Source organism: Siniperca chuatsi, linkage group LG3 (genome assembly GCF_020085105.1).
Source record: "Siniperca chuatsi isolate FFG_IHB_CAS linkage group LG3, ASM2008510v1, whole genome shotgun sequence".
Taxonomy (NCBI): Eukaryota; Metazoa; Chordata; class Actinopteri; order Centrarchiformes; family Sinipercidae; genus Siniperca; species Siniperca chuatsi.
Genome location: NC_058044.1, coordinates 17,521,556 through 17,538,786, shown reverse-complemented (window position 1 = coordinate 17,538,786; position 17,231 = coordinate 17,521,556). Strand labels below are relative to the sequence as shown.

Here is a 17,231-nt window from a genome sequence, read left to right as displayed (position 1 = left end):
ACCATTTTAAACGCGGCACATGACTTTACAGTTACAATGATTCACAGTTTTTGAATAACCACAATTTGAGTTTCATGCTATTTTTAGTCCTTTTTTAATTTGTGGGCTGCTTAGAGTGTGTCACATGACCTGTGATGTCACCCACTGATCCTCTTCTGCTGTACTGCTTTTTCCAAAATTTCTGACTACAACCCTTGTAACATCCACAACTTTCAATTTGTACATCAAAATGTAGACTAATTTGTCCTCTTTTACACAATGCAAGTATTTAAGCATTGGGACGTAGAGTTTTTGAATAGCTCTTTCAAAGAACCAAGAGAGCCCTACAACTGTCTCATTAACTAATAATGTTTTGGCTCTCTTGAGCAAAAACACAAATGTGGGGACTTTTTAAAATGTGATTTCTCAGTCATTTTTAACTTTACCCACACAAATTACATATCTACATCTTCTGCAAAGTCCCCTGACACTCACGGGTAAAACATTTCAGCGATATGACCCACAGTCATATTTTCATTTTGATTGGCTGATTACACCTATATCAGTTTCTGCCTCTGTTTCTGTTTGGTGTATTGCTGCTGAGCTCTTTTAGGCAGTTGGGACCTCTCTCACCTTTTTAACTGTTAATAAATTCAAACCTTCAGCTGTTCCAGGTTTAATTCACAATTCAAAACTACTACCACACACCTCTAGCCTGTAGTATGCTGGATCTTCAACAACAAAAAAAAGCCACTAGACGGTGACAAGAACTTACTGTGGCACCTTAAAGTAAGCTGTATTTTCAATATAAAAGCCCCAAAAGGTAACAGAATACTTCTTCAATATGTTTTTTTGTCAACTACTACTTCTGCATATATTCAGCTACAGAAACCATTCAAATGTCAAAATGCTCTTTAAGGACATTTATACTTCTATTTGATTTCTTTTGCTGCTTTTTTATGCTTTTTGTCTCTACCAGGAGTAAGCCTGGAGGGGCTCACGCGTTTGGTCGTGTGTGTGTGTGTCTGTATCTGTCCGCAGCTAATTTCGCATACTAATGGACCCAACAGCCTAATATTTTTTGTGCACATTTATGACTTTATCCTCAAGGATTTTTCATGGTTGCAGTGATTCACAATTTTTGAAAAACCTATTTTATTGACTGCTCTGTTTTATACCGCCATTGACTGCTGACTCCTCACTCCTCTTAACCAGCCAGTAGGAGCCGCAAGTGATCAACAACTGCTTCTGTTTGGAATCTTGTTTAGGAACAATGTATATGGCGGTCATGTAAAGCTGGAGATATACTTGCTTTTTAACCATGCGTTTGCGTAAACAACCGTCTGGATCGTGAACGGAATTGTTCACATATTTACCTATGTACTGTGCATGTTACTGGAGGATTACACTAGAGTGTATGCGTATGTGCATCTTGTGGACGCGTCGCATTAATTTCTGAGGACATGCACAACCAACACTCCAAATGAACACAGGATATGTGAGGCAGCCGTCATGCGCACGTGAACGCGTGGTTAAAAGCAAGTATATCTCCGACTTTAGTGTTGGCGGTCACATTAGTGTTGGCGGATTCTTTTGTTGGCATTTTCACTTTGAAATTGACATTTTACATCGGTGGTGTTTTGGAACTGTCCGAGGTTTGTCTCCATAAAGCCTGTCTACTCTAGTTGCACCTTGATAATGTAACCTACATATTATCTCCCTTCTTTTCACTACTCTCATACATACACACTGGACACACAGCCTGCCCTGCACTCCCTGTTCCCCACCATGCCCCCAGACCAACGTGATATCATGGGATGGAGTATAAATAGCACGCCACTTTTAAGCTTTTCGCGTGTCATTTAACACTGTTAGAGATGGTGCATTTTATGAGTTTTGGACATGCAGGAAAGGTGGATGAAGTCAGGTGACCTTCGTCATCATGGTAACAATAATAACAATAATAAAAACATAACGTGGTTAACATGAAACGGTCACAGTTTAGTTAGGTTTAGGCACCAAAACTACTTGGTTGGGTTTAGGAAAAGATCATGGTTTGGGTTAAAATAAGTACGTTAGTTACGTAAATTAAGTTACATTACGTACATGACGTAAGTTAAATACGTTAAATAAGTTAACTTAAGTTAAAATAACTCAATGTTGACTTTTGGTTTCACACGGGACATGAACAGGGGTGAAAGCATGGATGTATTATTAGAACTGGATACCAGACCCCATACATAGTATAAAGACCGGACTTTGTTGCTCTTTATAATACGTGACCTGACATTTTTTTTTCTCTATGATGCAGTCCTGAGATGATTGATCGGAGATGAAAGAAGAAAAAACAAAGTTCTGATACACAAATTTGTATTAATTTTTGGACAATTCTCTAAAAATTGATTTTTGTGAATTACTGGATACTTTAACCTCTTTGGGCCTTGAACAGTTATATAAATGAAACCATGTGAAAAGTTTAGAGGGGAAATGTCTCTTTGGTGGAACTGCTAACAACTCAAAGACATCTAAAGGGCCCCAACTAGACAATGCTTTTTGTAAGAGGTAAGGAAAAAGGTTGGGAACCACTGGTTTAATATATAATAATGAATTGTATTTTATAAGCTCATCATATGTTGTTTTATGTCAATTCTTACTCTGAAAAGTAACTTACTACAGCTGTTAAACAAATGTAGTGGAGTAAAAATATAAAGTTTCATTAAATAAAAATACTCAAATAAAGTACAAGTATCTTAGTTACTTTGAGTGAGTGTCAGTTGACCATGTGGAAAGTGTCTCATGGTTGTTTGTGCGCTCTGGCACAGTTGTGCATCCTTGATATTGACATATTGAAAATCCATCTCATGTTCTTTCAACATGGTTTTACTGACATGTGACAGTATTGCGGTCAGCACAACTGTTTCCTGGACACTGGCTGTGTTGCCCCAGTTTATGATACTCTGAACTCTACACTCTGTAAACTATTTCTCCCTCGTATCATAATCTTTCACTTCCATCATGCTTTACTCAGAAAAAATCTTCAGATAACTCATAGGAGTGCAATAAATATCTCTCTTATCATACCCATAATACATGGTCAGTTATCAGTTTTTGATAAAGAGGGAACGATCTGTCTAGTGGTTTCTGCCAGGTGAGTAGAAAAAAGTGAAATGAATCTTTCAATTATATAATTATTAATCTTTTATTTTTAAATGTTCATAGGTGTTATTGAGACACAGTATACAACTCAACATTAAGCATTACAAGTTAAAAACATTTAGTTAGATGCACATTCATCTAATTTCCATACATATTCCTTGAATACAATTATCCTTCTGAATTAAATTAAATTTAATTTAATTAAATTGAAATCATTTCTACACCTTAAAACGATGTGGTAATGATCTCAATGTGTCTTTTATACACAGTTAAAAAAAAGATTTTTCTCTGTAAAAACAAAACAAAAGATGGAACCTGATAGAAATGTGGAGCATTTTTTTCTGATCAAGTCTGTATCTGTCAAATCAAACCTGTGCTCTGCCTAGCAGGTTTTGTGCAGATCTGATCATGACTGACTGTATCTTCTGTAAAACTTGTGCACAAAGGCCATGGCATCCTCAGGAGTTTTCACTGTCAGCTAGGTTTGCATTGCTCTGCTTTTTCAATAAGTGTTCATTATGAACGTCAGTTATTGAACATTAGATTACATATACCTAATTTGCATTTCATAATTTTAGTAATTTCATTATAAGATAAAATCCAATAACCACATTTGGTCAGTTTTGATTTATCCTTTTATGCTATCTAAGTGGCAGTTTGTTCAACTTATTAGAGCTAAAGAAACTCAAATATTATAGGATAAGTCTGATGATAGTCTATGTTTTTCTAATTGTCCACAAATCCCAATAAAAGACCAAATATACACAATGAATTTGATCCTACTAACAAGCATTGACAGAGTAGCCAAAGCCTGATTATTCCTCCGTGACATAGATCTCTACTGTTGTCCAACAAGACTAAGAGTCTGCAGCCATGCTAGCAGCTCTGTGACGCACAGCCCTGCTCTGAGATAAATGCTAACAGTAGCATGCTAACATGCTTACAATGACATTGCCAATATGCTGATGTTTAGCAGGTATAATGCTTACTATGTTCACTATCATACTTTGGAATGATAGCTTGATAAAGTTTGCTAATTAGCAGGCTGGGCAAAATCACCTAAAATTAATATCGCAATTAATTGTTGGTTAATAAATAATATCATATTAAATACACTTGTGAACTAGATTCTCTGTCTTTGTACTGAACAATAAACAGAAAATCATGGACTAAGTACAGAACAAGTATTTGCTAAAATGGGAAAATCATACTAAGCTGCTAGCATGGCTAAAATCTATTTAAAACACCTTAATGAGCCACACTTTTGCACTGGGTGACATGTTCCTTCATTACAATGAACAAACATAGTTTGTTTTTAGTTGATCGCACATACATTGTCTTGTCCTGCTGCCAGAAATAGGCCTACTCACTAGAATAGTATAAAGCCGCAGCTGAAAATAGTCCCCAACAAATTCAGTATTTCCTTCTGTTTGAGTAATGTTTGCTAAAAACTACAGTGCCCAGGTGTTTTAGGAAATTATTCAACCTTTTTAAAAATTAAACTATATATTTGTGAGCCGTTTTTTTTTATTTATTTACGTCTTCAGATGGAGCCACTTGACTTGAGGTTGAAAGCCAGAGACAGGGTATGGAAAGTCAGAAAGTACTGAGAGATGGACTAATGCATTGTTGGCTTTGGTCTTTCCATAGGATTTGTTGACAATAACAACAACAAAAAAGGAATATTGCGAGCCTTATCGTTTAAAGACCACATCAGTTAACACCATACAGCTGAAAGACCAATACTTTCCTGCACATGTTATTTTCTTTGTCTGGCTCTTGATACACTGAGAGTTGGAATTCTTGATATAACCATTTCCAATCTTAGAATAAGGGATCTACTAAGAGAAATAACATAAATATTATGGAAATTTGTTTTACCTAAATGTGTTTGGTCCTTGTGCCATGACCAATGCACACACACACACATATATATATATATATAATCTCAAAGCTGGGTCATTTTCAGAATCTGTAGCTCTATCTTTATCTTATTTTCTACCTCCTCTGCACTCATTGCAGGGTTATCATACACCTCTGTGTGTGGTTTCTTGTTCTCCACAGATTCTTTTTCTCTGTGTTCTTGGTTGTCAGTAGGAACCTGGCAGCATTTGCAGCAGCAACAGCATTTGGCAGTAATCACACCAACCACTTTGTCCCAGGGAGCCAGGGAGTGGGCCCAGAGAGGGAGGAAGTCCCAGGATCGCAGTGCTACAGGCAGACACCCAGGTTTCCGTTTCTGCAGGATGTTGATCACCATGATGACGATAAACATGAAGACTAGAGGTGTAGCCACGCCTACCAGTACCTGCCAGCCAGCCAGCGACAGGCTAAAGACGAAGAGTGGTAAAATGAAGAAGCAGCAGATGATGTAGACAGCAGCAAACCAGCGGTAGGATGCTGTGATGTTGCCCAGGCTTTTAGCTAGCCGGATAGGGATGCGAGTGAAAGGGATTGGGTACCACAGGATGATGCCGGAGATGTTGAACAGGAAGTGCACGAGGGCAATCTGGAACAATCATCAACAAACTTGTGTCAGTCATTATTTTTCTCCTCGTAAAAATAAAAAAATGGAACATTTTGGTATCACTTTACAGGTCTGTAATTCCCTAATCATTTCCCATTAAGTCTCCAGGAAAGATTTATGTACTATATATGCTATATTTGGTACTAAATAATTATATCTAAAAAAAAAAGAGAGAGCATTTAATTGATACACTTCCAACTATTTATTCAAATTAATTTTCAGTGGACAGCAGGCTAGCTGAATATGTACAAAAATGTAAATCTTGTCCAAGAGTCCAAAAGTTTCCGATAAATGAATATTTACTTGGGTTTTTTAATTGGAGCCATTCTTTAAAAGAAATTTCAATTTCGCTATACTTCATCCCAAATTAGGTAGCTATTTTCAGGAAACCTCCTAGAAAAATGTGGAATTTTCCTGTCAAACTAAGAATACAAAGTTGCAATAAATACCTTCTGGATTTCCCATTTGTTATTGATATCCCTTATGGGTCATGATACAATTCAGAAAGTATCCATTTAAAATTGGTAATTTGGATTTTGGCGGTATCCATTTAAAATTGGTAATTTTGATTTTGGCGGGCCAGAATGTGCAAGCAAACACAATAAACATGTTCAATGATAAGAGCTAAAATTCTCCTAAAGGCAAATATATATTCAGAATGATATTTACAAAAATATAAATAAGAAAGACCCTACATTATAGATCTTATATAACTGACAATTCAAAAGAAATGAATATAAAACTTATTAAAAAGTAAATTGGTCATTTTACATGTGTGCACATTTTTTGTGTGAATTACTGACCTGTAGAGCATTAGCCAGTGTGTCTCCAGGACTTGCCATAGCTGCCAGGATGGCTGTGGTGGTTGTGCCAATATTTGAGCCCAGAGACAATGGGTATGCTCTTTCTATGCTGATGACACCGATACCTATTCAAACAAACAGGACACTGTTTAAAATACATATTTTCACACCCTCTCTCCAACTACCATCACTTCCTGTGTCCTTCCTGTTTTACCAGGAAGTTAGTTACATTTATTAGCTTCAAGTCTTGCTAATTAGGGATGAAAGAACACAAGAAAAGGACAATAAGGAACCTATCTATAGTCCTCTTTTTTAAATAGACAGTGGTTTTACGCTTTTTTACTGCATGAGATTTCGTAAGAGAGAGAGAACAAGATATGTAAACATTAAGAAAAGCAGAATCATATTTATTGGAATTTCGAGTGCAAAATGGTACATAGATTTTTGAAATGAAAAACACAGAGGTGATGAATGAAATGGATGGATGGAGGGATGGATGACCTCACCAACAAGTGGAGTAATAGCAGAAGTGAAAACCGAACTGCTCTGCACAATGAAAGTCATTCCAGCTCCGACTAAAATGGCAATGTAACCAGTGACCCAACCAAATGGAAATGGGAAATCTGCACGCACAAACATAACAGACACACAACATTCAGGTGTTACAAACAAATGCAATCACATTCACATTTATCGCACTTGATTGTACAGTGTGCAGTGCTGATCACCGGTGTTAAGGATCGTCTTGATGACTGCAGCCACCTGTCCCTTCAGCATTGAGTTGAGCAGCTTGACGATCAGGATCAGGCAGGAGCAGAGCACCAGCAGAGAGAGAGCCAGCAGGATCAGACCCACTGCCAGGTCAGGCAGATTCACATCCACAAAGAGATGCTTACCTGTGGATACACAGAAACACACACATAAACGTTCTGCAGAAATTACACAATATGGATATGAGCAGGTGATGACTTGTATTCTCCTTGTTTTAAAGCTGCATTAATTTTTTTTTTTCTGGCCACTTCCAGAAGAACCTGAAAAACACACACTCAAATATATATTATTACTTAATAAAGTTGTTATGGTTAATGTGTCTTCTGCTGTTTGAAATGGGGCCAATACATTTGCAACCTGTAAAACCCAAAACATTGAACTAAAAGAGACTAAAAAGCTCCATCAAGGCAAGGATGATGTTAACGTTACTTCATAGTTAAGGTGCTTACTGCATAGTTAGTTTAAACACTTTTGTCATGCCATGGGAAATGAGGCCATGTATATCATGATGAGAATATTATACATTTAATTAATGTACAGATTACAGTTTTTGCAGTTCACATTGGCAAAAAAAAGAGTATACATTTTTTTAATACTGGTCTTACATTTCTGGACATTGTATGTTTCAGAAATGTTCTTCAGTGTGAAGGTGTAGTTGCCATCGACCCAGCAGAGAGATGGAGATGTGCAGTTCTCTGGACCAGGAACTGTAACGTTCATTAGGGTCTGAAACACAATGGCAGTTTGACAATAAAGCGTTTAATCTTGATGTTTTTGAATATTTGGTAAGTAGCTTACATGTTTTGGTCTTACTGTGTTGGTGAAGGTTTGACACCATTTCTTGACGAGACTCTTATTCCTGGCTTCTGGGTCTCCAGTGGCAATCCCACTAATGACAGACTCATCCAACTAAGAGAGAGGGAAAGAGAAAGAACGTGCAGAAATGTACAGCCATGACAAAGATAACAATGTTGTATAATGGTATCTTATTGCTCTAATACACTGGTGATTTCTTTAAGAGAGTAAAAACAAACCAATTCCAAACACTCACATTCAGCTTACAGAAGATATGTCTAATACTGCTTCATGGATTCATGTATCACATTTCTATCAATTTATCATTTTACGCTAGAAGAAGCTACTGTGGTAGGTCAGCATTGGCCCATATACAGTAGATAACACTAACAATTTTACAGGAACTTCTGTATCTTCTTTTCCTTTCGGCTGTTCCCTTTCAGGGGTCGCCACAGCGAATCATGTGCCTCCATCTAACCCTGTCCTCAGCATCCTCTTCACTCACACCAATTAACTTCATGTCCTCTCTCACTACATCCATAAATCTCCTCTTTGGTCTTCCTCTAGACCTCCTGCCTGGCAGCTCCAACCTCAGCATCCTTCTACCAATATATTCACAGTCTCTCCTCTGAACATGTCCAAACCACCTCAATCTGGCCTCTCTGACTTTATCTCCGAAACATCTAACATGAGCTGTCCCTCTGATGTACTCATTCCTGATCCTGTCCATCCTCGTCACTCCCAAAGAGAATCTCAACATCTTAAGCTCTGCTACCTCCAGCTCTGCCTCTTGTCTTTTCTTCAGTGCCACTGTCTCTAAGCTGTACAACATCGCTGGTCTCACCACCGTCTTGAACACCTTTCCTTTCATTCTTCCAGACTTCCTCATACAATACCACAGCTCTTCTCTCGGCACCCTGTCATACGCTTTCTCTAAATCTACGAAGACACAATGCAACTCCCTATGACCTTCTCTGTACTTCTCCATCAGCATCCTCAAAGCAAATACTGCATCTGTTGTACTCTTTCTAGGCAAGAAACCATATTGCTGCTCACAAATGCTCACCTCTGCCCTTAGCCTAGCTTCCACTACTCTTTCCCACAACTTCATTGTATGGCTCATCAGCTTTATTCCTCTGTAGTTGCCACAGCTCTGCACATCTCCCTTGTTCTTAAAAATTGGCACCAGTACACTTCTCCTCCATTCCTCGGGCATCCTCTCACTCTCCAAGATCTCGTTAAACAAACTAGTCAGAAACTCTACTGCCACCTCTCCTAGACACTTCCACACCTCCACAGGTATGTCATCAGGACCAACTGCCTTTCCACTCTTCATCCTCTTCAACGTCCTCCTCACTTCACTCTTGCTAATCTTTGATACTTCCTGCTCCACACCAGTCACTTCTTCTACTCTTCGTTCCCTTTCATTTTCCTCATTCATCAATTCTTCAAAGTACTCCTTCCATCTTCCCATCACACTCCTGGCACCTGTCAATACATTTCCATCCTTATCTTTAATCACCCTAACCTGCTGCACATCCTTCCCATCTCTATCTCTTTGTCTGGCCAACCTATACAAATCCACCTCTCCCTCTTTAGTGTCCAACCTAGCATACAAGTCCTCATATGCTCTTTGTTTGGCCTTTGCCACCTCTACCTTCACCTTACGCTGCATCTCCCTGTACTCCTGTCTACTCTCTTCAGTCCTCTCAGTGTCCCACTTCTTCTTAGCTAACCTCTTTCTCTGTATACACTCCTGCACTTCCTCGTTCCACCACCAAGTCTCCTTGTCCGCTTTCCTCTTTCCAGATGACACACCGAGTACCCTCCTACCTGTCTCCCTGATCACATTAGCTGTAGTGGTCCAGTCATCTAGGAGCACTTCCTGACCACCCAGAGTCTGTCTCAGCTCCTCCCTGAAAACTATACGACATTCTTCCTTTTTCAACTTCCACCACTTCGTCCTCTGCTCTGCCTTTGTCCTCTTCATCTTCCTCACCACCAGAGTCAGTAACTTCTGTATCAATCTGACTATTGTTACAGTATGTTCACCATCATCATATTTTATCATTGCATGGCTAAAATGGGTATCACAGTGGTTATTCATTACAGTAGTGATATTATGAAATGACAATGTTGTATTGGATGGGTAAGGTTATTTTTGGCATTATGTGGTGAAGTATTATTGTTTTGTTGTTTGTTTCGCACTATCTTGGGTGAAATATGCATTAAAACAGAGTGTTGTGTGAAGCATTCCTTCAGTATCATGTTAATTTTGTAGGATATTCTGATCATTTGCAAAAGCTTGTATATAATATAATTTGTGATGATCTGCAAGTGAAAGGTTAGAGATTTGATTCGGGCATAAGATGAGACATATCTATTGCATTGCCAACTGAAGCTCCTTACAACAACATTACCGGTTAATGTAATTCACTCTGCATATTAGTGTTAGCTAAATTACTAAATTATAATGGTGTTAAGATAAAGTCTTTAAGATATTTGTAACAATTAATTATTTATGTTAAAGATACTCTGTAGAGTTTTCTTATAAGAAAACAAAAGTTATGTTTAAAATGGAAATAGTACATTGCTTCATAGTGCTACTGGTGGTCAAGAACTCCACAGCTTTAATGATTTGAACAATAAAAATACCTTACACACGTAAAAATAATCATCAGACATGACATTTTACCTGTATAATTGACTCAGTGAGGATATCAGTGATGACATTTAACAGGTCTGGGGCCTCTCCACTCTGAATTTTGAAGGAGTCGATGATGAGCTTGGTGACCACGTACAAATAACCAGTGGCGACCTCCAGAGGCAGCAGAACCAGCACAGAGAGCCAGTTGAAGAAGTCGTGCACTGTGGCGCCTGCAAAAGCCCTGCGTACATTGTGAAAGGAGGGAGATAAATGGAAAGCAAAATTACCTTTGATCTTTCCAATGTGAGCTATGTATCATTACTGTCCAGGGAAAGGTCACCTAGTAATTAAGAAAAACTATTACTAGTACAGTTTAACTATTTTTCAGATAAACTTGAGGATCAGAAATTATAGATTAAATATGGAATATGTAGTGTTTTTTAGATAAAGGGAAGGATTTAATTTTGTAGATTAAATATTGAAGATATTTTATTATCTCAGGGCTAATAAAACTCTTTAAAACCCATTAACACAAAGCTCAAAAAAGCTTTCTTAGTTAATCAAAAGTTGGCATTTTGGATATGCTGTATACCTGTTTCTGTTTAGTAAGTTTTGTTACTGGAATAAACTGAAATCACTGTACAGTATGTGCTGTCCTGATGCACCTGTTGTTGGAATTTGTTACCAATGTACAAATTAATCAGGGTATTTCTTTTTGAGTAAAGAATGTCTGTGTCTATTTTATAACAGCTCAATGTATTTACTTACAGTAATAAAAGATCAATCATCAGGGTCTTACAGTGTTGCAGATTATCTCTGCATATTCTTGTAATTCCCATCAGAACACAATGTTCTTGAGAAAACCATCTTGTGGGCTTTCTGAACTGCAGAGAAAAGGAGTCAAAGGAAGCTACCCATCAAGTACAAAATGATTACCTGCGAAAGGTGCTGCGGTCACCAGCCTGTGTCATGGCGACTAGTGTGTTGGTAACAGAGGTGCCGATGTTGGTGCCCATGATGATAGGAACAGCCAGCTGGACCGTTAGCACTGCCAAAGCACACAGGTCTCCTTCATCATCAGTCCTTCCTCTCTTCCACACCTCCGACATCATCATCATTCATTCATACATATTCTGTGCATGGATGTGTGCGTGTGTGTGTGTGTGTGTGCGTGTGTGTGTAGTGTGGAGGCTCGTACTCACGTCCAGAGGAGACCATGCTGACAACTATGGAGGAGGAAGTGGATGAGCTCTGGACCAGCAGGGTGACCAGCACACCAATGACCAGACCAGCCAGAGGGTTGGACAAAACTGTGTTGTCCTGAAAGATGTCACCTGCTGCTTTACCTGGACAAGGCGAACATAGGAGCATGTACATTTTTTTAAATAAATGCTTCAAAACAGTATGCTGTGGAGAGTGATTGGATAGAATATAAATAATGGTGTACCACTGTGCTTTTTGTATGTGTAGTAGCTGAGACAAAGCAGCTGCATATCAATACCATGTTATAGGCCTTTTTCACACAAGACATTTTGACATGTCACAGAAGGAAAAGCACAAGTGTAAATGATAATATTAATGATGGCTGAAATCCATTTAGCTGCTTCGGTTTCAGGGTCCTGGTATTGTGCATGCTGGCTCTCTGTCACACAGTAATGGCTTATTGGGACACTTGAATATAACAGAACCATCATTAATGTTATTAGAAACACCTGTGCTTTTCCTGCTACTTCAAGACAAAATGCCTGCTGTGAAAAAGGCCAATAACGTGCGCGTTTCTGGGTCATCATAACACACACACTTGTGGCTTCAGACAAGTGTCAGTGTGTTTACCTCCAACAAGCTGAAAAGCTGAGCTGAGGATGTCCAGAGAGCAGATGAACATGTAGAGGAAACCCAGCAGCAGGATCAACTTCCCCACCGACACAAGCACTCTCAACACCTTCCCTCTGGTATCCAGAGCTGAGACAGAGACAAGAAATGGATAGGATTAACCACAGAATAAAAAAGATAATTAATTTTTTATTTATTATTATCATTTTTAAAGATTTATCCAACTTTTCCTTTATGAGCCTTTTTCACAGCAGACATTTTCACTTGTCATAGCAGGAAAAACAAAGGTGTAATTAATACCATAAACGATGGCTCTGTTGAATTTAAGTGAGCCAGCATGCAAAATTGTAGGATCCTGGAAGGTAAAGCTAAATGGAGTGCAGCCCTAATTTAATATTATTAATCACACCTGTGGTTTTCCTGGTATGACATGTCAAAATATCTGCCGTGAAAAAGGCCTATTGCGCAGGATGCCCCCAGATTTTTAAAAGAATTTTTACTGTAATTGTTGTATCATCATTGTAGGATCCAAAACTTGGTAGAGAGCGTAAACTGTAAGTTGACACATTTCTTATCCTAAGCACACAGCTCACACCAACTCAGAAAATGCAGCTGTTTATATAATCATAAATCAATAATATTGCTTTCATATTGGATTACTCACTCTTGCAGTAAATTGCAGAAACAATGTAACTTTAAAGTTGTTGACATGTTGGCACGGACACTCTGTCTGGCTACTGTCTGGATCACATCCATTATTATCATCCATTATTATTTATGACCTCAATGCTTTCTTAATATTCAGATTAATAACACTGATTTGATTTATTGTCTGTCTAATGAGGCAATGATGTCTTGGAAATTCAGGCAGTGGGTTAGAGGTTAGAGAAGCTAGCATGTGACCGGAAGTTCATCAGCTCAAGAAATCAGCTTCGAGGTGTGAATGTGATCAGGGTGTTCCTGAAAAAGAGAGCCTTGCTCTCAGTGGACCCCAAAAAAAAAAAAAAATACAGGTGAATAAACAACAACAACAGGAAGTTGTTTGGAAGTTATCAAAGTAGATTTAATTTGGCTTTTTTGACACTGATCAACAGAAAATACATGTTTACATAAGTATTCCCCCCCTTTAATAGAACACAGCTAAAAGTGCTGCAGCCAACTGGCTTTACAAGTCACATAATTAGTTAAATGGGTTTCACTGATTTTAGCATAAACACACATGTACCTGGAAGGTCCATGAAGGCAAAGAAACACTCCAAGCAATTCTGTAAAAAAAGCCACATTAAATCTACTTTGATTTGATGTTAGACAACAGAACATGAAAACTTCCAAGGGGGGTGAATACTTTGTACACTGTAAGAAGGAATTATTCCGGACTTGTTATACCGTATATACTGTGAATGTCTTAAGGTCTTAACATGCTATGCGCTGGTTTATTTGACTGCCCAACAGTGGACTTGACATCTCCTGTGTGGTTGTATAAAATATATCATATCTACGAAAAAGTAGGCTACATGTAATCAATCAGTAGGCATGTAAATGTATTGCTTACTGACCACGTATATCTAATCAGGACACACGTGTTCCTTTAAAAATACTAGGATAAGACAATACTGTACTTGTACTAGCAATAATGTTACGCAGGGACATTACAAGTCTTCACCTGACCACGGGACCCCTGTGTCCTTCAGCTCTGGCAGGTCCCATGAGTCTTTGTCCCCCGGCTCCTCCTCAATCAAAGCCACAGTGGAGTGTGCAGGGCTCGCTTTGACCTCTAAGGGAGACAAAAAAATCCTAAATGCATTTACTGTCCTTTTTGTACAACTATATACATTACATATAACTGCTATACTGTATTATCAATAGTCTTCTGTTGCATTTCATACAATATGAAAGATACCTTTGCTTTTATTTCCATGTCTCTCATTGGGGTCTTCCTTGCATTTGTTTTGATCAGCCATTGGCTGTAAAAGAAGAAAAGTATAAAACATTTACTGTGGAAAAATGTTTGCTTGCTATTTAAAAGGTCTCAGAGGCTTCTTTCCATGAACTGTGTGTAAGTAAAGGTCTCAACAGTGTTTTCAAATGCAGTTAAATCAAATACGCCAACCTAAGAATTTTACACATACAACACAATGGTGGTTGGCATCATATTGTGTCATTACATTTTACTCCTCTGTCAGTTGTATTTAATCCGTTGTTAACTGTTGGCCAACTCTATCTAATTATGTACGAACAAACTTACCACTACAGTTTGATTATCAGGGCATTAGGTTCAGAAATATCACACACACACACACACACACACACACACACATTTGTTTTACTATCCCTGTGGGGGACAGTCATTAACATAATGATTTCCCTAGCCCCTTACCTTAACCTAAATGCCTAACTTTAACCCTTACCCTAACCCTAACCTTAATCTAATTCCCCATGGGTTGGTGTGCATTCATGTTAAAGACCCCACCAGGATATATGAACATGAATCACACACACACATGTCAGGGTATTGATCTTATCATCACATGGTCCAACTGCAGTAAAATTCCATTCACACAACAGTATGACACAGAAGGAAAGCTACTGGCTAAATTGATATTAAAGCAGTGTTACACTTTAAATGAAATATGTTTCATCAGTTTGCTATTTGAAAGTATTCAACAACTATAGATAAAAGTCTCTTACATATAAATGTACTAATATTGTATTGTATTGTATCATATTATTCTCTATTAATGTATAATTTAGGACTGTTTTCTATAATTACTTATGTCTATAACAGTGTCCCTACATAATTTTTATGTTTCATGTGCTGAGTTTTTCAGTGTGTCCTGTCATCATACGATAAAACAATTCCATATTCATATTAATAAATTGTCTCTACCAGTCTTTCAGTGGCCCTGATTCATCCATTTTATCACTTGAGTTTAGAGTCTGGGCAGACACATACTTTGTGGTCTGCTTGCACACTCATCTATTTCAATTGTAAAAATATACTTTACGAATTCTCAACTTAAAAATGATTTTGTAAATCAAAACCATAAGATACTTTCTTGTGCTACTATACTAGTAAAATATGTCACCATCATAATAGTAACAACACAAATAATGGCAATTATGTACAAATCTTACCATTATATTAGTACAGTGAAGTAAAACAATGAAATTTGTATGTGTATTAATCACTTAATAATAAGCTTAATAACAGTAATAATAAAATGTTGTGTTTAATGTACCCTTTAGGCAAATGGGCTTTTAATTTTATTCAAATTTAAAAAATATTAAATTGATATTTCAAAATGTTCATGTGCACATTGATAGAAACCATGCTTATCCTCACCTGTGGCAGGTGTAGTGAATCCATGCTCCGTGTGTGCTGAGCTCACCTGGGCTTCAGGTTTAGAAATGCTGCCTCCACGCAGGTAGAGTGGAGGGGGGGGGGTGGGGGGGTAGCAGGATCCGTGGAGGGCAGAGTGTGATGTGCAGTGTTCACATCTCCATAAAACACTTCCGTCTCATAGATAAGCTGAGCACACCTTTCAAACCTTGATTAGTCTTAGCTGACACTGTTGTAATCTCTCTGCAAGTTGTGTCGCAATCCAACTCACACGGTACATGATAAGTCATGAGCCCACAGTGTCTACCTTAACCTGCACCTACACCTGCTGTTACTAACCTGCATACCTTACCTAAATACCTTAGCGGTTTTACGCCTAACATTCATAACAAGTTCTGTTGTTTGTTTGTCCGATTTGTAAATGTGTCCATCCATTTAAAATAGAAACTCCTGCAGAGAAATGATCACCTGCACCTCTTAACAAACTCTCTGATTGCTGTTACATCCACCTTGCACAGCCCTCAGAGTGATGATAGCTCCAGCCGGTGGACCCTGAGATTAACCATGGGATCGGAGTGGCAGAGAGAATGGCTCCCTGGCAAAGGTTTATCCCACTAACAGATAGACCACATGGGGGTGGGGTGGGGTGTGTGTGTGTGTGTGTGTGTGTGGGGGGGGGGTGCAGTATGTGCACTGTGTCGTACAGTGTACATTGTGTACATGGGTACGTTCTTTTTTTGGGCACACAATGAGATTTTTCGTAGCAAACTATCGATTCTCTTAATACAGCTACCCATTGTTCAATACTTCAAAATATCAATGGAACTAAGTTTAGGGCTATAAAACTGTTGGTGATGGTTGAGAGGACTTCAGAGAGAAAGTCAGCCCAGGCCACACTGATGCATTGAATTTCCATGGAAGTTGTGACCTGACAATGTTAGGTGAGGACAGGAGGGGAATTCAACATCCTGTTTGACAGCCTCTGTCTCTCTCTGTCTCACTGGCAGACACACACATACAGTCACCACCACTGCACTTTAACATCTGAATGCATGTGCAAGTGTTCAATTTTATTTATCCAGGGTCTATCCATGTCCAAATGAAACACCTCTATGCTTGATTTCTACCTCCATGAAGGTTATAATGTTCAGTTATTGCTTAAACAGTTTTAGAGAGGGGTTGATTCAACTTTATGGACATTTTAAGGGCTGTAGTTTGTGGTGCTGTTGAGCCGTAATGCATTATACAGAGAAGTGTTTCTATTATTTAACCCTCATTGATATAAATGGGTGGACAAAATAATAGAAACACCTGTCAGTATAATGCAATACAATCGCTACCTCTCTAAAACATTTTAAATAAAAACTGAACATTATAACT

The 17,231-nt window shown here is 38.3% G+C and overlaps 1 protein-coding gene across 1 annotated transcript; it reads right to left on the bottom strand.

Moving 5' to 3' along the window:
• Positions 1 to 3,159: 3,159 nt before the first annotated feature.
• Positions 3,160 to 16,028, bottom strand: slc34a2a (solute carrier family 34 member 2a). The gene is made up of 13 exons (XM_044188837.1): positions 15,855 to 16,028; positions 14,412 to 14,475; positions 14,175 to 14,285; positions 12,512 to 12,640; positions 11,881 to 12,024; positions 11,615 to 11,726; positions 10,727 to 10,919; positions 8,050 to 8,145; positions 7,842 to 7,962; positions 7,194 to 7,361; positions 6,972 to 7,088; positions 6,466 to 6,590; positions 3,160 to 5,644 (listed from the first exon to the last, which is right to left on the bottom strand). Exons 1-13 carry the CDS (start codon positions 15,876 to 15,878, stop codon positions 5,084 to 5,086), a joined length of 1,965 nt encoding a protein of 654 aa, XP_044044772.1. The 5' UTR covers positions 15,879 to 16,028; the 3' UTR covers positions 3,160 to 5,083.
• Between the last annotated feature and the right edge of the window lie 1,203 nt (positions 16,029 to 17,231).